The 20,987-nt window shown below is 38.5% G+C and overlaps 1 protein-coding gene across 10 annotated transcripts in view; it reads left to right on the top strand.

Moving 5' to 3' along the window:
* The window catches only part of SLC35F5 (solute carrier family 35 member F5), a 142,371-nt gene that overhangs the window by 22,719 nt on the left and 98,665 nt on the right, over nt 1–20,987 (top strand). For 9 of the 10 annotated variants that reach the window (XM_065069589.1, XM_065069593.1, XM_065069591.1 and 6 more), the window contains 3 exons: nt 2,240–2,394; nt 2,853–2,935; nt 3,838–10,456. In XM_065069589.1, coding sequence (XP_064925661.1) covers nt 2,240–2,394; nt 2,853–2,928 — 231 coding nt within the window. In that variant the 3' untranslated portion in view covers nt 2,929–2,935; nt 3,838–10,456. Of the gene's footprint in view, nt 1–2,239; nt 2,395–2,852; nt 2,936–3,837; nt 10,457–20,987 lie in introns of those variants that run through there. The other variant, XM_065069588.1, reaches the window with a different exon arrangement.

Raw genomic sequence — 20,987 nt, 5'->3', positions numbered from 1 at the left:
TTTACCACAAAGGAATGTAGCAGCTGTGAGCCTTAACTACGTTATTGGATTCATGTAGACATTAGGCTTCCATGTAACAGTTGTCCTTTAAGTTAGTCGATTTTCACTGGTATTGAGGTAATAGCTGTGGAAAAACCTTGCATGTAAAGAAAGAAAAGAATTTGATAATATGAGTTTAGAATAGAAACTATATGAAGTTAGTTTATATTACTTTTCAAGCTGTATAGATACTTTTCATTCTGGTTGGGTAGAATTCTTAGTTTTAAATACTTAATTATGTATGAACATCAACTCTAACTTTGAATATTTGAATTTAATATTTAATCAGTGGCAAGGAATATAAAATTCTTAATTTCATGCAAATAATCATTGTTTTTCATATACTCCAAGCACACAAGTATCGTTTGCTTGGTCTTGTTTTGTTTTTCCCTTTAAATCGAGGTAGCATAACTGTTTGTTTCCTCAAGGCAGGATCACTTGTTTCTGTTCTTTATTTTGGATTTAAATAATCCCTATTGCTAACGTTTTAGTTTGAAAGTTAAACCACTTCTTTAACTCTTTGAAATAGCTTTCAACTTGATTTTTATAATGCATCTCTTGTTAAAGCAAGCTTAAGTTTTCTTGACGTGATAATCCCCACCTAGTCCATTACAGCTATGCCTTTTGACACCTGTCGGTGTACACAGGTGTATTCGTCACCCTGTAGGCAGGTGTCCATCAGATGATGCCTCTTATATCCTGCTGTATGTGGGAGAGTAGTCAGGGAGGTGTTGGGGGTTCATTTCATTCTCTTTTTTTGTTGTTGTTTTGGGGCTTTTTTTGCTTGTTTTGTTGGTTGGTTTTTTTCTTGTTGGTTGATTGGTTTTTTTGTTCCTCTTCCGATTCATGTCTGCATTTCTACATTCCTGTTCTTCCTTCTTCCCCTGGCTGTTACGTACTTGCAGTCCAAGTTTCTACTTTCCTGTCTGTTTGGTGCTTTTAGCTTGTGGCTGCTTCTTGTATGTTTGAGGGTCTGTAAATTCTTACCTCCTATTGACGCTGAACTGTTCAGCATGAGGTCATTGAGGGCCATTTAGACCGGTCCTTGATAGCAAAGTAAAATTCCTACTGTATCTTTTCTTGCTGTTGGACATAAGTCCTTTGTCTCTCTTATTAGAAGCTCAACCTTAATTAAAGGCAAGCTCCTGTAGACTTTGAGGTTGATTGTACAAGTGTATTTGTGCAAGTATGTCCCTTAGTCTTACAAACATCACCATATCCTAAGCCAAGCCACACGCTTACTGAAATCTCACTTGTCCAAGTTAGGCTGGTAGAAATTTAAACTTCTTTATTATTCTGTAATAATGTGACAAATGTGAATCTTAGAAACTATAACCAAATTTTTAACAACGGTTTTAATATTCCTTTTGGTAACTTATGTGTTTATAAATTTCTGTTAGAAATCAGAAAGGGTAACATAAAGCTCTAACAATTGGAGTTTATGAGATTTCTGAGAGTGGATATCTGTGCCAGATGTCAATACTGTACCTCTTTTTCTCAAAAGTCTTCAACTTGGGACGTTTTCTCCACAGGAGGGAGCAGTGCTCATAGTTCAGTGCTCTGTCAGCCTTAAAGACTTTTCAGAGACTAGTTCTTGATCTTGCGCCCATGATTTCTCTAGCCTTCTACCATTTTAAATTTAAATTTTAAACAGTCTGAGAGTATCACTTCTGAGTGTAGTAGTAGGTAGATACAAGTAGAATTCAGTCTGAATTGGACAAATAATGTGCCCTGCTTTTTTTAAAAAAGAGAATTATTGTAAGCTTCCATAGTGTTCTATGGCCTTGGTTTCAGCAGTTGCCATTCAATGACAATGTATTCATAGTGAATGAACAGGTGCACAAATCTTTCAGGTGAGATCTTTTATTCAAAATTTTTGAGGTGTTTAGGGGACCTCCTGGTCGGTACCAGTCAGATAAAACCTAAAAATGAAACTATTTGGAAATAGCGCACAGAATGTGTTCCATTGTAAAGAAAGGATCAGTAAAGAAAGGTTATTTATTTATTAGAAATAGCAGCGTCTACAGAAATTGTACCAAATAACTTACAAAAACACTTGTAATATTTCACCCAATTTAAAAGAACTGAAACTGCATCTCAAATTTACAATAATTATTACTGAAAATACACAGTGTGCCAGGATTTTTATTATGATTATTATTTTACTGTTGAGTGAATGATATTTGTGTTTTAATTCCAGGTGCAGTTTTCCTGGTTATTTTTTGCAGGCGCAGTACCTGTATTTTTTTCTTTTTTCATTGCAACTCTCTTATGTCACTATAACAACTGGGATCCAGTCATGGTGGGAATCAGAAGAATTTTTGCTTTTATTTGTAGAAAACATCGAATTCAAAGGTAGGACAGTCACAAAGTATAATCCTGTCTCTTAAGCCTTTCTGGTATCCTGTACTCTTTTATAAGCCACAGTACTCTTATTTATTTTCATCTAATTTCATATTCAGGTGCACTAATTTCTTAATTATAGTAATTGCAAATCCATTTATTAACCTATGTAATGCTCAGAAAGTGGAAAGATGTGAAGACTATTTGCCTATTAAGAGAACTTCCCTGGTGGCTCTCCCAGCTCTCTTTTGCTTTTTCTCTCTCCCATTAATGCCTCTGTGATAGTTCCTGTACCCAGAACACGGAGTGCAAATTGCGCAAACTTGAGTATACTTTATGAAGCTTAAGGGGTCTTTGTATGTTTTTAAAGGCTACAATTCAGACAATGAACTTAGTACTTACGTTGGCTTCATAACAACCAATTTAATATTACTGTATAACTTAAAATAAATACATTTGTTTCTTTTAAGAATGCCAGAAGAAAGTGAGCAGTGTGAAAGTCTCATTCCTATGCATAGTGTTTCACAAGATGGAGAGAGTTCATAGACAAAAGGTATGCTTAATAAACTTCAACACAAAGGTGAGGACTGGTTTTCGTTATGGCATTTGTATATATAAGCACACACACTTTTACAGAGCATACAGTTATTCTTGTCCTGTATTGATGGATAGAGTTTTGAAAGGTACCTTCAAAATTATTTGTTACCTAACAGTATTCTCACCTTGATACAGTTTTGGTTTTGAAATGTAGTTTTTTTAATTTAGAGAATTACAATGTTCATCAAAAATTGGCCATGAATCAATAAACCAGGAGAGGCATACAACTTCTTGGTATGGCTGACGTGTGCGGAAGAAATCTGAAGTAATTATTTTGTTCTTTTTAATGCTGTTGAGGTCTCAGTTTGTGCTACTGCAGTTCATGAAAAACATCAACTCTTTAAGGAACTTTGTCTTCATAGGTCTAGAAGTTTGGAAGGAGTCCTTTTCTTTCTGGTTGAAAAGAATTAAGTCATTAAACTGCATTAAATGCTAGGGAAAAAACATTTCTCATTATGAGGATAGGGAAATTAGGCCAGAATGGCTGGGGAGTTTGCAGAATACCCCTATGAGGAGGTTATACAAACCTGTAACAAGAACATTACACGGTTTATTGATACTGTCTTGGCACATAAAGATAGACATAGTTTAGGACTCTTAGCCCTGTGCTTCGGGGCTTTAGTTTTCAAATAACGCATGCAAAATTACATGATGAGAAGTATATTTTTGTTTTCCAACGTTGCTTAAATCAAATAATGAAATTAAAATATTCTAACCAAAACAGTAATTGTGATGTCTTAAGCTTAAGACACACAAGTTACTTCCTTTATTAGTAAGATGGAAACAAATCCATGCAGTGATTCCTTTTTTGTAATCTTTAATTATGTAGCCTTGATAATTTTTTTTCTTGTTTCTTAGTTTGAAAATGGAGTGATGCCCAGCGAAGAGACAATCTTCTGGAAAAGTCCCTAAGGAATCATGTTTCAGTGCCTATTCTGAATTTGTAGTAAAAATGAGAAGTTTCAGTTCTTTTGAAACTCTAAACTTTTCCTCTTTCTTGCTTTCATCTGGTTTTATAAGTGAACGAATTTACTACATGCCTGTCACCATAGGGAGTCTTAGTCCATCTGAGCAACCAACCTGCCTTATAACACTGAGCTGGTGAAGTTACCTGACAAAATCAAGAAAACAATGATGTTAGGTGATTTCTTTCTTTTTTAACTCACAATTTTGTTAAATGCTGGACAATATTGTTTTTAAGAAATACTTTCAAATGAGTTATGTAAATAAGTTTGCAGGTCATCAACTCTTACAGGCTTTCAGATGAAAAGCTAAATAGATATTTTACCTGTAGTAGGTACAAATTAACTTTTTTATGTTGTACAAACTATTTGCATATTAATAGAAGAAACCAGAAAAATAATTTATTAAGTGCATTCTTGTAATTATTGAGGCAGGATCTTTGTATGGTCCTGGAACACTAAGTATATATTGTCTTATGCCATTTTGAGAAGCCTTGTAACGGCAGCGGGTGCCGATGTTTAAAAATCTTTTGTTACCTAACAATTCAGAATGTTTAAAATTGTAGTGAATGGTCTATTTCTAATTACAGTACATTTGGGGATGCGTTCTCAAAATCAATGTTTGTTTTAAGCAGTGTGATTCTATAACCCATTCTTATTGTCAGTTGTCTCACATGGAAAACTGAATTTGAACATTTTCACATGTATAGCTGCCAAGTTATGAAAGAGATCAAAGTAATTGTGAAAGTTTTCAGTCAGAGGATTGGCAAATTTGAACATTCTCTTTATAACATTTATCTTCCTTCCACTATAGCACTTCTCTCCTATTTGATTCTGAAATGGAATATTTGAAATTAGTCGGTGCCATTTTCAGGTTTGTGGCCTATAAGACATTTACATTAAAGTTAATTTTGGCTTTGGATGGATTTTATTTTTTATAATGAACGTAGGATGGATTTTCAACCACCAGTATTCTCTTCCACATAACAGTTAGTAATAATGTAGGGTACTTCTACTGTCCTCCCGTACAAATACAGGGTGGCATAGCAGAAATGCCTTTTTGTGTTTTGACACTCAGTAATGATCCTTTTAAAAGAGACTTTGGTGGTTTGGTGATACAACTACTAGAAGAAGGAACGCAGGAGAGCAGTGTGCTTTGCTGTACATTTCCAAGGACTGATTAGCCAGCAGCTTGAATATAATGTAAAAATATGTAAGTAGAGAAGGAAGAAGAAATTAACCTGGGGGCTATTCTGGTCAAATATTGCACCTTCATAAATTTTCCTTTCCAGTTTTTAGTATTGGATTATACTACAAGTTCCAGTGATCTGAGGTATCTCTTTAAGATGACATAGTAAGTCCTTTGGACACATGAAGTAGGAATTAAAAAAATAAAACCACAACAAAACCACAAATCCAAAACAAACAAAAAAGTTCATTAAATTTATGTAGGTGCTTTGAGAAACTTTACCTTTTAATTCTCCAGCCCCACAAGTAGAAAGGTTGAAAATGCAATAAGTATAATTAATTTTACATTTGACTTCAGTAGAGTTTTCAGGGATTTTGGGGTTTCCTTGGTCATTTGGGGGTTTTTAAGGATTATCTTTCCTTTGAAATTATGATAAATCAGTGGATGTTAGATTCAACACTTTCCCAAGAAGTAATGTTAAGGCCTGCTCGCAATAAAAAGCTAATATCTGTTTTCAATTAATGGTATGTTTCAATGAGATCATACAGGATATATAATACCAGGCATTAACTACAAATTTGAGTCAGTAGGGACTTGTGGCATCAGCAAACTAAGCCTGGGAAAACTGAGTTTGCTTTTGGATGGGGAATTACAGTATTTTCAGCAAAACATTCTAATACTGTCTTTTGAAATGGAGCTGTAACGTATAATGGGCAATCGTTCTTCATATTTGTCCTTACATTCATACATCAAAGTGAAAGATCATCATAGTCTCCCATATATATGAATTCTGTGAACTAGTATCATTCATTAGTTCGAGACGTTAAGAAAATAAATACGAAGAGAATATTCTTCAGTCTCTGACCTCAGGAGTGTTGAGGAATGTTCAGTAAACTCATAGTTAGGGCCTTCCCACTGTTTATTTTGGTTTAGTTTTTGTTTTTTTAATATGTTACTTTTTTTTAAAGATATTAAATATTTTAATCACGTGGCACTAAGTAGCTTGAGCAGTCTTTTTGCATTAAGCTACAGTTCTTTAAAGAGTAAGAAACAAAGCAAACTGTCCTTCCTGAAAGGATTTTTAAACAGCGGTACCCCTGTAGTTACAAGAAACGTGTTACAGTTTTAATTACAGAAGCTATGACATGTAACGTTGTTCTGCATTTAATAGAATGTGATGTTTTTTCTATAAAATCTTGTGATTTTTAGTACAATACTATTTTATAAATAGAATGTCTAATTTGAAATGTAAATGGCATAGCTCTCTAATGGGTGCTTGGTAAATGCACGGGAGATTTAGCTTTGATTCTCAGGTACCTCTGACGTAATGGAGACATGCTGGGTTTTTCTTCCTCGTGACACAACTGGAATGTGAAGGAGCTCTCTCATAAATGCTTTACCTCTGTGTGCTGGCATAAATTGTCATTGCTTTTCCGCTTTCGATGTGGGAATGTCTTTATTCTGACTTATTTCTCATAGGAAGCACATACATTTTAGAAAAATAATGAATAATGAATTTTTGTCCCAAGCATTTCTTTGAATGTCATTAGATGCTTAAGGAACAGTGATTTCCCATGCCTACAAAATGGAAAATGAATACTACATGTGTTGCTCTATCAAACAGTTGAACTAATTCATGTTGGTTGTGAGACAACCAACAATTTATTCCCTGTATGTGATCGAGGTTTTGGAGCTGTTTGGGTTTTATATATGAAGGAAATTACGATAATTTGCCAAATGCCACGTAACAAGCCTTTGCTTTTAGGGCTTTGGTGAGTCTTGCATAGTTGTTTGTACTGTGTACTGCACTCTCCAACAAAGGGAGAAAAAGGTTTGGTCTTTTTCTGGCCACTTTCTGTTAGTTTTCAGTCATGCTGAAAATGCGTTCACTTCGAGGGGCTCCTGTAGATGCAATACTCATTCAGCAAAGGACTGAAATACAGGCGACATCAGTACTCAACAGTTACTTAGAAAGTAGGTGGCACGTGAACGCCGCTGCCGGAGCTGAAGGCTCGATGTGTGTTGCCCAGTGTGCCCACGTGCCCAGCAGCTGGTGGAGCCCCGTGCGAGGGCTGGGGCTGTGCTGTGGGACATGGGGCTCGTCATGGGCTTGGGCTGGACTGGGCTGCCACTGGAACTCGAAAGCAGGGAGGCCACGGCATGGCCTGGTTATTTGTCTCACTGGGGTGTTGCAAATGCTGAAGTATTTTGTGGAAATACGGTGTTAAGGAGGTGTTTTCTTCAAGTGACAAACCTGTGGTGCTGCGTGTGATACTTGACCCGGTATGCTGGTATATGCATTGCATACCTCCTTGTAATGTACTAGCAAAGCCAGGAGAGCCTGCAAAATTACTTTTCTCGGTGTGTACTGTTGTAATTGTCATCTCTTTCACAATGCTCATTGTGCCTAGGTACTGCTATTGACGACTATGATGGCTCTAAATAAGGTGGTAAAAGGATTTCTTTGTAATTCTTGGTTCCATCTGTCTTTGTGTTGAATGTTGTTATTCCTATTTCCCTACTGAAAGATCCTCCTATTTTAGGGAGATTAAGTTACTGTGCTAAACTAAGCTCTCAGATGAGGGAGAAACCAGTTAAATTTTAGACGTAGGGTGAGTTTATGGATACGCCTTGAAATCTGGTATGGAAATAGGCCTCGGTAAGGCAGAGCGCTTGTATGTTTGAAAATGCAGTTAAGAAGTGGCATACTCAAAAATCAAGAAACACAAACTGATGCTAATATCACAATGTTAAGTTTTATGGCTAGCTGTAGGATGGTACTTTTAATCAGTTTGCTTTATTTGGGACAAGTTTTGAGTTACTTAGCATTTCTGTTATGGCTGTTGTGTAGCATCTGAAGTTTTAACAGTTATAATTGCAGTAGCACTTAAGGGTTGGTTCAGATACATTAGTTAAGCGTGGGGTTTTTCTTCCTTCTGTCTAATCCAGGATTGCATTAATGCTGCATTTTGTTTTACATGGTTATTGCAGGGTGTGATTTCTCAGGGAAATATGGATAATACCATGTGTTGTGAGAGCTGATAACTAATGCCTGCTTTTAAAATCCTTACAAACGTTTTCAAGTTTCACTCACACATTTCATGTCATGTAACTTTTATGCTGAAGTTCCTTAGGCTTATCAGGTAAATCATGATGAGAATGTTAAGAGCATTTAAAGGTGTAAATAAAATACACTCTGCCCAGCACTTCATTACTCTTTGGACAAACATCCATTCTGAACTGATGCTGCAGTTTGTGTGTGGCTTTCTGCTTCATTGTACTGTGTGCCATACGAGTTAATAGTTAACACTGCTGATTTTGAAGCTGCACTTACAGCATGACAGTGACATTAACAAAAAACCACGCTTATCGAGTTGAGGGGAATTAACCATTTAGCATAGAACTAATTTTATAATATGCAAATTACTGTGTTTTCATTAGAGGAATCCTTCAATGTATTACCGATGTTGCCAGCCCACAAGTCCTTTCATTGTCTGTCATATAGGTGAAGCTTCTCTTGTACGTACATTGGACTTTTTGCATGCCAGTTAAACTAGTTCCTCTACCAGAATGAATAGTTTCTAAAATCTCCTTATTCCTCTAGCTAGGGGAACAGCAGATGCTTTCCAGCCAAACAGTATTCTGTTCCTATTGGAGAAGGGGAAAAAACTTTAAAAAAAGAAAAATGTTAATTGAAAACAAAGAATTGCACTGGACAGCATATGGGATCAGCTGTAAAGTCATCGGGGAAATTTCTTACATAGCCCAATTGCATGTAGGAAGTGCTTAGGCAGCACTGTATTGGACTGATCTCTCTTTGGATGATCTTGATTTAGTATAGAGTGTAGGTGTTTCAAATAATGATTTCAGATTGAAGCTGGATGCTTTAGTCTTGTGATTGTAAAAAAAAGTTTCTTGTGTGTATTTTGGGTGTTGTAGGTTTTGTTTGTTTTTCCTTGTGAAGTGTTAAAGGGTCCCACATATGATCCAGTTACCAATGAATGCTCTGTTAATCGAAAATCGCGAGAGGCTGTATCAAAAGCCTGGCCAGTTGTTCAAGTTGATGTTATCTGAATGGAATTAGAGAAGTGTAATGAGTATGTGATACAACTTCAGCATTGTACAAAATTTGTTCAAGTTCTCCTTGGAATGGGTATTAGTAGAACAAACTTGTTTATGAAACTTTTTCTTAGTTGGTTATACAGGTTGATTTGTGAAACTTCTAAAGCTCATGTGCGTTAAAAGATGCACAAAACCAAGAGCCAATAGTTTTGATGGTCTTTTTGGCATAAAGTTTTGTACTAAGTTGCAGTGAATTCCAAGTAACACTTTTAAAGCAGAAGCTGCTTTAACCGGGGAACTTTCAACTAAAGAAAACCTTTGTTTGCATGAAGTCTGTGCGGTTTTGCTGATAATTCAGATGTTCAGAGAGCACAGCTAGTTCCAGGTATCTGTCCTCTGTGAAACATCTTCATGCATCATCTTTTAACCATTTTCCTTAGTGAGGCCGGAAGGTGAATTGCTAATGTGTATTGCATTTGCACTTAAATACCTGATTTCAGAGTGTGTTAAACCTTGATCTATTTTTGATAAAAAAGAAATGTAGCATTTTTATCTAATTTCCATTTAATGATGAGTATATTCATGCAGAGAAAAACATATAATCGTGGCTTGATGCAGTGATTTTTAGCCAAGAAAACAGCAGGATGGCACTAGTAAATCTGAAATGAAGATGCATGTCTCTTCACAAAGTCTGGCTTCTGGTTTCTTCCTTCCCTCTTTATACCAAATCGGTGTCTCCATTATTCCAGAGTCATACCGGTGAAGCAAGGACCAGAACTATACCCTTTGTTTTTAAAAAGTGAATGTTGGCTTTTGTCTGGAGTGTCTTTGTCCTGTCACGTCATTTTCTGAAGGGGATCAGTTAAATGAGAAATATAGAAGACGTATTTTTAACTAAAATCAGATTTAAGCTATTAATTATTTTGAAATTCTCTATATTCATAGAGATCTAATGAATGGAAATTAAAAGCCTATATTGCAATTATTCCACAGTGCTTATATATTTTTAACAAAACCAGTATATATATATATATGAGTATTTGAAACATGCATAAAAGTGAAAATTTGCAGATTGTTCTTGTGTTGAAAGGTTTATAAATTGAAATTCATAATATCCAATACCAAAACCCTAGAAAAGGGCTAATGAAAAGAAAATGTAATGTATTCTAATGAACAGCCTGTGTAATACAATCAATGGGTGTGATGTTTTTGTTCTGTATTATATTTATTATATGTAAGTAAACAATAAAGGTTATAAATCTTACTTTCTTAACCGGAATTAGTATTTGGTTGGGGTTAATGCTTAATGTATTTAATACTATCAGTCAAAAAATGAATGGTCACTAAAGGTAAGCTGCCTTGGGGAATAGCCTACTTGTAAAAAGGTCTTGAATTGACCCACTTCATTCCCATCTTCCACCCTTAAAAGTGAGTCTCAGGATGTCTCATTTTACCTGGAGTCAGCTAGGATGCCAAAAGGCTATAATTTGGTCCCAGACTGGTCTGGTAATTTAAGTAGTAAAATACCAATTTTTAACGCATTTTGATGGCTGCAGCTGTTTACTTGTGAATACCTGAATTATAAAATATACAAGCAGACTGTTTCATCAGCAGGGGGAGCTACTGCAGCATCCATCTGTCTGTTCCTGTCCTGATTCGAGCAAGAGATGATAGAAGCGGTAAAAAGACAATTAACTCACCTGTTTATCATCTTTGATTCCTGGAGTTAACCGGGACCAGATACTGACCTTCTTTTGTGCAGCTGAACTTTCAAGGTCTTTAATAATTAAAAATCTCTTGTGCATGACACACCTTTTCCTAAATACTTCATAGAAAAACTAGAAGAAGTATTTTCCTACCGTAGGCTTTTCTGAGTTTTCTGGATTACCTACAGCTGAATTTTGTTTACTGATATAGTGAACCTTGTTTCACAGCCGTAGCAAGAAGCAGATTTTTACATGAAAGAAGGAGGCAGTGGGCACATTACTGAGACGAGAAGTTGGGTTGGTTGGTTGCTTTTATTAGTTGGTAGGTTTGTGTGTTTTATTTAGTTTTTCTTACCCAAAACATGAATAAATTTGTTTCCATTGAGCTAGTAAGATCTGAGCTATTTTGTGTGATACGTTGACACCTGGTGCTTCCCTGTATACAACAAGGTAGTGCAGGCTGGCGAGGCTGCTTCCAACATCTAGGATGTAATTTGTTGACATATTCTCTTATTCTGCTCTGTATCCTCCTCAGTTCTAGCACATTCCATACATTAAACTGCCCCTTGCCAGAAGCTCAGTGTCACTCGCCAGTAGGTGAGGTTTAAAACTTCTGAGAAAGATGATTTAAACCCTGTTTTCAAAATGTTTTTCTTCCTCTGCCAATAGTATGTATGTGGGAAACATTTGTGGGTGCAACCCAAGTATATTCTGTTTATGTTGATTTTAAAAAACTCAGCAAAACTTAAGATTTCCAAAGAAATGGTTTGTTGTCTCAACTCACCAAACAAACAACCCCCCAGTTCTAGTTTGTAGGCTTGCAAACTTCCAGGACTTCTTTTTTTGTAGAGGTACTGTGTTACAATTTGCTGAGACATGAAGATACCATAAAGATTCCTTAATTATCTAAATAGGCTCTTCTTTGTGGCAGCCTTTCAGTGTCGTGTCATTTGCCAGGCTGCTTTGATTTAACTACTAGGATCATGCTGCTAACGGTGATGGAGAACTCATGGTTATGTTGCAAGTGCACATTTACACAATGCAAAGGAAGCTTTATAAACCTAAAGGAGCATTGTCTATCTGCAACAGGGTTCCCATTCAGAAAGAAGCTCCTCTTCCAGTAGTTTATTTGTTTTAATCCCATTGGAAGGAAAAAATACATGTTAAAAAAATCAGGTTGTAAGCAGATGGCTTTTGTGGCTGTGATGTTGCAGGCAATAGGGGAGGAACGGCTGGAGATGTTTCTGACTATGGGCACTGGTGATCTGAGGAGCAAGAGGTGAGGAGGAAGTTCGCAAGGACCACTGAATGGAGTTTGGTCTTACCCATATCTTTCCTCAAGTCCTCATCGCCTATTTATGTATTTTCTGACTCATAAAGGAACAGACAGAAGACTCTCTTCACTAATTGAGAGAACATCATGAGTTCATACTATAAATATTTTAAAAATATTATGGAAGTGTATTAGCAATTTAACAAATGTCTGTTGTTAAAAACGCATTTTGACGGAAGTGCTGACACTGACTTGTACCTCCCCTCTTCACGGTTAGGTAGAAGCTGCTACACCTCCCTCGCTCTTTGGCATGTGGCTGCTTTTCCCACAATTTGTGTACGATCAGCCACCAGTGAATGGAAGAAATGCCTTAAGTAGCCGGTGCTGTTTAATTGAAGTGGCTCATTCTTGTAAGCAAGAAGTGCTTAAAAATGAAGTCGGATTTGTTGCTCTTCATACAGGAGTGTGTTGATCACAGTGAATTCCAAGTGTAGGAAGAGAAGCTCGTGAATAATGTGTCCCTAGAATAGGGTAACAAAGTCTCACCAAAGTATTTTCTCACGGAAATGGTTATCAACTAAGCCAGTGTCCTTTCTGAGATGCAAAGGGACAATTGGGACCAGCCTAACAAAAGTGATGATCTACCAGGAGGTGATGCAGAGCCATGGTAAGGGAAATTACCAGTAAGTGAGATACACCTGAGCTCCTGCAAAAGGAGTCAGCCTGAATTGAAATTATTTCTATCCTTGTCCGTTCCTTTTGTATTTGAGGGTAGGGTAAGAGGTTGGGCTCTTGATAAAGCTTCAGGACAGACCAATTTTGTGAGAATCTCAGCTGCGAATAGTAGATGAATAAGCTTCAAAGTCTCATGGATTGGAAGTTTCAAAACACCCTAAAACTCAAATGGCAGAAGTGTTTCATTATTTTAAAACATAGTGATTTGCTTTTAGGGGTCTAACTGATATAAAGGCTTGGTGACACACAGAGTGTGTCATGAGGTAATACTAATGTGGCGTTGGCTCTCTGTCCAAGTCTCTCCTCAAAACACCCAGTTAATGCTTTTAATGATGTGTCTCTGCTTGCTGGCTCTGGTCTGCCACTACACCTGCCAATCTACCTCCTCCCTTAGTGCGTGGTTTCTAAAACTGCCACATTTATGTTTCTCTTTAGAAATTCTTCATTTTTCTATGTGGTGTTTTGTTGTTTTTTTTTTTAATCTCACAGGCTTTAAAAAAAGGGTGTTCAATGCTAAATTGTTTGCAAAATTGGTGACGGAGACATCCTAGCAGTACAATGAAGAGGCAGAAGTACAGAGGAGTTGAGAACGTGGGCTTTGCATATTTCTCCTCCCATACCAGACCCTTTAAATCTGGAAGTGTACGTTAGCCTTGAAGTGCATATTTAAGAAAGCTCTTAACAAAGCTTCTTGTTTCGCATAACAATATTTGGGAGTTTGCTGTGCTATGTTTAGACAATGTGCTTCTTGCTTTGTTTTGTTTTCAGTAGAGGATAATAGTTTAGAGGTAACGGTTGCTGTGTGTAAGCCTGCAGTCCTACAGTCGACTCCATAGTGTTCCTTCTGTATTTGACCTGTACCAAGGACCAGATCTTGCATGTGATGCTTTGAATATTGGGAGTGGACACAATACTACCTCTTTCCCTTCCTTATTACTGATTGTACTTGGGAAAGTCCCTATACCTTTTAGTGGCTGTGTTTCCCCCTTCCTAAAATTATGGTAGTGGTTATAATTTTATTTTATTATGAGGTAAAAGCATGAAAAATTGTTGGCAAGGTTGCTGTGGGGCTTGGGCAGAAAGCTGTGGTTCATATCCTGAAGAATGCCTCAGTTCTTAAGGAAACAATAACAACTTTCAACCCAAGCCCTGCAGCAACATTACCATATTTTCTCTAATGTTGCCATAAATCTCTGTAATCCCTCCTGTCCTGCCCAACCCGTGCTGCTTGGGCAGTCGGTCCACTTCCCAAAGTCCTTAATCAGTCCTCACTAGAGATGCCAACAGTAATAGATCAGTGCTGGGCCAGGACCTTCAATACAGATGCCGCTACAGAGACACCAATGAAGATTAACTACTATTTGTTAGATTTTTAAAGGAAGTCTTTTAGCTGTTTGAAAAGAGTGTAGGGGTTGCTCCAAACAGCTAAAAGACTTATTTCTTTAATGTAACAACTGTCAGTTTATCTCGATTGCTGCTACTACAGAAGCTGATATCAAAGGGACCAGTACAGCAGAGCCACAGTGATGGAGATGTAGAAAAGGTAGAAACGATGGCTGGGATTTGTGATTTTTGAGGAACTGACCTAGGTGCCAAAATGCCACATTTCCTAAAAGACTAGGAAAAGGAATAAGCCGAGGGGCTGTGGAAAGGGGCAAACAGGGTGGCACAAATGCATAGCGAAGGCTGTGCAAGTCATCTCCATCTGACCTTCTCTAGTTCTGCGTCTTAAGGTCCTGGAGCTGGAAAAGGTGCAGCAGGTGGAGCCCAAGTCTGAAAGCTCCTTCGTACAGGACAGCTCTGTAGATCCACTTGACTTTGAGATGATTCTTGGAGATAATATATGGAGAGGACGTAAGATTTAAATCAGTTCACAGGAACCGTTGCAGGTTATGTTAACCTGTTAGCAGGTCGTGTTGCAATATTTGGATGAAGTTGAGGCACTCAGTGGTATGTTGAGCAGCAGTCCTCACCAAACTGCAGTAAAGCAGAGCCTGATCTTCAAGTTCTGGCATTAGCCAAACACTGTAATACCAGTTGGACCGTGTTGAAGATGAAACTCTTATTTCAAGTTTATCTACGTGCAGAGGTAGGTCTCATTCTGCAGAGTTACCTCAGCATCCCCTGCTGCACAGCTCTGCCTTTCACGCTGCATTGTAGGACGTGTAACAAGAGATTTCTCCTAATATGAGTCCACCTACTTAGCTGCCTTCATAACCAGGAGATAACTCACAGAGAATATGACAAAACTGGGCCCAGTCTAGACACAACATTTTCAATGTTTAATTATTCTGTAAGCTATTTCTTTTTAAAGCACTGAAATAATTTTTATGTTCGGTGCCCCCTTAGCCCAGATGCACCTTGCAGCACCAAAACACCCAAGAGATGTCTGTGTATTTATTTTTCTGCCTTAGAAAAATCTGCATATAGTAAAAAACATTTTGAAAACATCCTGGTAGCAATAACATCTCATCACTCTCCACCCACGATCTATTGAGACTGAATGTTTGTTTCCTCTGAGCCACCTCGTTGCCTCTAAACCTATTCATGTGCCTCTAAAAATGCTTTTGCTGCACGCTGCAAATCACCAAGCTCAGGTTAGATAGGAGAAATTCCTCCGCTGGTAAATGGACTGATTATAGTGGTACCCTGGTGTGGTTTTTGTCTGTTTTTTAATCACGTGGTGGTGCCAAAATCCTACTGTGTTTTTCTTCTCATCTTTGTATGCACGAACTTACTCCTTGGAGATAAACTAGCTTCCAAAAGTTGGGAGTCAGAAATGTGTGGCTTTTACAGGAGAGGTAATTACTTACATGTAAATTGTAGTTCTCTGAAGATATATCTAAAAAATTACGCCTCGCCCACATGCTCACCTTCCCACTGAGCTGAGATTTCTCTGCATTTTATGGGCTTTAAAAATAGGGTGTCCCTCTCCCCCTTCTTAATTTGCTGCTGTACTGGGAGGATTTTTTAACTTTCATTTGCAGACAAAGCGGACTTTTGGAGAATTCAGGGTAGCTGAAACATCCCAGCAGGTGTGGTGTGAAACTCCGCTTGCTGTGAACACTGACTTACAACTTGGAGCTCACAGGCGTCCCACTGAGTCTCTGTTCAGGTGAACAGAATCCCACTTCCTCCAGGAATGGTACAGGCTGGATCATCAGCTGGGACAAAAAGGCACGGCCCCATTTAGTTGAAGGAAGCTGTGCTAATTTACATCTATTTTTAAAATCTGGTTTTTAAGGATAATCTGCACTTAAGCCCTACACTAGGTAAACAACTGCATCTAAATGTGGCCCTTATGGTACTTATTTTCTATTAATTTGATTTTGTAGAATTTCTGTAGATTTTTTTTTTTGTAGCAAATTAAAATTTATAAGACTGGAAGGAGATAGACCTGGGGCTTGTTGGTACAGTCAAAGTGAGAGAGTAGGAGCAATAGAGACTGGCCCTTCTCCTTGCCGAATGCATTAGGCAATGTGGATCATGTGAATTAATTCTTTACATTTAGCATGGCTTCTTTGTTGCCCACTCCCTAAAAGTAATACAGATTAAAATTATATCCTTACATTTCTATCTTAATTATTGCCCCAGTTTTTCTCTGCACTGTACTTGTGTGGTATCTTTTAATATCACTTCAAAAAATAGTTAATTATATTCATTAACAATAATTATATTATTGATAAGCATTCAGTGACTAAAGTGCATAGATTCTTGGTCTTAGTAGTTTCACAGCTACATGCTTGTTGTAAATTTCTGGATGTGGTTTAACAACACATGCCAGGAGAGCAGAAGGGCAGACTGCTCTTTACCCTTATTAATATTGTTTTTCCTGTAGGGACTGGTTCTTATGTCACTTGTCTTGTCCATTCTGTAAAGTAAGTAGGTACTTGCTACTGTTTTAACCTTTCTGTCTGCAGAACATCCTTTTAAGAATCAATTATGTACACTGGGATAATTATTTACTCTTATTGTGCTAGTTTTATTCGTGGCTACTGACGATCTTTTCCTGCTAGTCTGTGCTTTTATTTTAATCCTGGGGCTTGCAAAATTTCTTTGCCTGCAATTACTTGAGAGAATTGAATCCCTTGGCTTTATTTGGTGGCCTGTAAATGTCCATCTTGCTCTGACAGCAGTATAGAATGTTCCAGGCTAGCAGGCTGGTCTGGTATTCACAGTCTAGCTTTATTCGCTCAATTCAATTATATTTTGTCCGTTTTGAAAGAAGGGTGAAGACACCTTATAGTGAAACATTCTGCAAGGATTAGGAAGGTGATTGACTCTTCAGGTGTTTAGTTATCAGCCAGAGATCATGTTATCCAATATACACTGTATGAGTTGATTTATGTAAATAGTAATATCGTATTATGCACAATTATTAGAATATTCAGACAATTACAAGGTAAACGTAGGGATGGCTGATGGCTGACACAATACCTGGTGCTCAGCCCAGTGTTCCTCCCTGGCCTCGCATAGCTGGTCAGAAAGAGAGAAGACACATGTGTTGCATTAATGGTCATCACACTGAAGTGTGTAATTCAAATTCACTTGAGGAAACACGTCTGGGTATGTAAGGTACAATAACAAAGTGATCATGTGTAATACTGACATGTTGAAGGGTTTAAATGCATAAAATTTATATTCTATGTGGCATAATAGAAACTGAGCAAAAATACGACGACAGAGACAGACACAGGTGAGTGTGTAGCTGTTCCATGCAGCCCCCACGGTTTCCAGCCCGCAGGGTTAGTGCTGGTGGTGTGGGGCTCGTCCCGCAGGGAGCTCGCCTGGGCGGGAGCTCTGACAGCCCGGTGCTCCTGTCAGCCATCGCCGTGACAGCCTAAGCAGGGCTGTTTCTCACCATTTTTTCCTCACTCCTCGCTGCCTCTGTGGCATTCTGCCCCTCCTTAAATACGTTTTTCCAGAGGTGCCACTGACACGCTCAGCTGTGGGGCCATGGCGGAGCCCCTTGGAACCGGCTGGAACCGGCTGTGTCTCCTCACAGCGGAGCCCTGCAGGCAGCACCCGGCCACGCACACCTGGGAGCGGGATTTCGGGGTTGCGGTCTTGAGTCTGGTGTGTTTCTGGAGGATTTTGGTGTTTACGGCTGTGGAGAGGGATCCCCAGCGGCTGCACCTCGGCTTCCAGGCACCGGGAGGCCCAGGTAAACTCCAGGGGTTTCTGTCACGGACCCATGTGTGTGAATATGGGGGGTTTATAGTGCAATTTGTTGTTGAAAAGTTGGTCAAGCCATTTAATAAGTATCTGGCTCTGTTAGTTTATTCTTTTCCTCTGAGGAAACATATTTCCCTGTGCCTTCCATAACCTTGTCCTTTGATGGCCTTGTAGTCGTGGCCGCACACCCATGGGTTCTTGTGGACAAAGCGTTTTCCCTGTTGTCTCAATGACACAAAGCGGTTCTCAAGGACCTGCCAAAACAGGGCCTTGAAATCATAATCCTATTAACATAAGCTCATATTGGTGCTGTTTCACTTTGATGTACTTTTGTGATCTGTACAGACTTGCTTTAACATTGTCTTTGTTTCATCTGGACTTTAGCATGACCTACACAAACGCCTACAAAGTTTATTTCACCACTGGCATTAGCAGGATACCATCCCACACAGCCAATATGGTGTGCTCATCAATGCAATCATGTAAATAAGCTTAGAAAAACAGTACAGAAATTACTAGTTTGCTTGCTTAGCATGTGTGTGCTTTCCTAAACGGGAACTATATCCTCCCATACACCCTGTGGTGCCTTTGGGTTGACGTGGATTTATTGCATGAAGGAGTTTGCAGGGATGTGCTTTCTTAGCAAAGTCTGGGAATTCACCCCCAATGCATATTACTGTGGTGATGGCAGCACGTTTTTGCTTGGCTTGGTTATGTGTCTGGTAGGCAGCAGGTTGCTGGCAGGGTTGAGCTTGGCCTTGTGCTGGAAAGGCTTTAAGCTCAGGCTGGAAGTTACAGGTGAAGAGCTGGCCTGTGTCTGAAACCGGGTCCGGGCAATGGCACCTCACTGGGTGAAGCTCCAGCGCAGGGATGTAAGAGGAAAGGTGTCCCCTGGGCCGGGTGTGCCCCGTCCTTGCTAGTGGTCCAGCCTGCGGTTCACAGAGCAGAGACGAATGGAGGTCAGATCTCTCTCCATCCTGTACAGCTGCTCGTACTCCTGTTATCTGAGTGCCTGTGTGGAGCTCAGTGTCCCAAAACATGCCTTTTTGCAGCAGCAACAATGTATTTTTGTCTGGTGTGTTCTTGCATTTGAAATTTAATGTACAAATGTGTACTGAATTTTAAAATTCAAAACCTCTTTCTCATCCTTTCTTGCAGGATGTTGTGTTGTCTTGCAAGCCAGGCCTGATGTAACTGAATGGGATAGCATTTTGTAATTTTTGATTGAATAAGTAGACTCTGAAAGTGAAACAAACCTAGTGGCTCTAGTGAAGAGTCTGTGATCATGTTTTTCTGAGGAAGAGACCTTGGTTTCTTTCTCCAAATGCAGCAACTTTTTACTGTAGTAAATATTTTTGAAGATATAAAGGAGGGAGCTAAAGGATGTGAAATCTAATGTATTAGATACAAAATAATGTAGCAATAACATACATCTTTGTGTAGTCTTTTTTACCAAGAATGTGTCCATCCCATATAGTAGTCCTTCAGATAGTATTAGCAGTAGTATGCTCTTCTGTGTAAAAAAGAAAGTGCGTTCAAATGGCCAGAGTTGCTGTTGCTCCAAAAATTATCTTTCTTGAAAACTAAATAAAACCGACATACAGAACAGAATGGCAAAATGAAAACAACTTACCTAGAGGTAATTTTCACTTGCAGCCTCACAGCTGAAGAATTAGAGACAGCAGATAATCGTAGCCACTCAGACACAGCAAGTGTGTGTGAGAGCCAGGCTGCTTTAAATTGTTCCTTTTCAAAGCTGCTCTCCTGGCCCACAGGAGACACACGCTGAGCAGCCCAACCCAGATTCTCATTACGGGAAAGGGATAACTGTAAGTAGAGTGGGTTACAGAAGGTAAAGGGTACACATCAGGGAGAGGACAATATCAGAAATTAAAAATCCATTTACCCGGTGGTCTGTGGGTTGCTCGAGCTGATGGAGATAATATTTCAGACTATTTCATCTTTACTTCCGTGTCTGGTCAGGACGCCTTCACTTATCACGGCAATGAGGTCTGGATGGTGTCATACAGGAACTCTTGAGGATGATAAGTCAGCAGAAGCAGCAAATTGTTTTGAGTTCATGTTTATACGGGTGCCTGACAAAAATCTTTTATAGCTACCCCAAAAGGACTAGTAAATAGCTGACTACCAACACTATTTTTTCAATAATCTATTTTTAATCTTGGCATATCATCTTTGTTCCACTGATTTTTCTAGTTCATTCTCCTTTTGCTTTCTACTCATAATCAGAACACAGTTCTTGCTAATATAAGCAATACTTATTTGGATAAATTTAGACCTAATAATCTTTGTGTACTAAAAATTTGACAACATTCATCATCACTGGTGATCATCACACTTGATGACATCATAATCACATGACCCTTTATAAGCTTTTATCTGTGCAAGAGCAGTGAGGTCCAGGATCCCTTAAGCTCCAGTTGTGTAAACATACAAAGAATGTAATTAAACCTTATTGAAGACAGTGGGAAAACACCTTCTTCAAAGATAGGGATAAAAAGACATTATTTTGGGAAATGCTGGACATCCATAAATATAAGTGCATACACTATGTCTCTTTTTATACATCACCTTGAGATTTACGATGCTATCTCTTAAAAGGGGCTACAATACCTGTTACAATTTCCTGGGATTTCTCCCTTTCCAGCTCCCATCACAGTGCCTTTTAGTAAGTTTTGGAATGTGTGTAAGTTTCTGACTCTTAGAAATACTGTTAATTTAAGACTAAGAAGTCATAAATTTCTTACTCTTTGTAATGTATTCTGCAGAGGAGCCATATTCAGCTGGCCTCTGTAGTATCATTACTCCAGGTAAATGTGTGGGCTAAATGAACTGTCAGGCATCAAATAACAAGCATAAGCATGCACTTAAACACTGTGGATTTC

This window comes from Columba livia, chromosome 7 (genome assembly GCF_036013475.1).
Source record: "Columba livia isolate bColLiv1 breed racing homer chromosome 7, bColLiv1.pat.W.v2, whole genome shotgun sequence".
NCBI lineage: Eukaryota > Metazoa > Chordata > Aves > Columbiformes > Columbidae > Columba > Columba livia.
The sequence above is the reverse complement of the archived record's forward strand: the minus strand, read 5'-3'. Positions and strand labels throughout refer to the sequence as shown.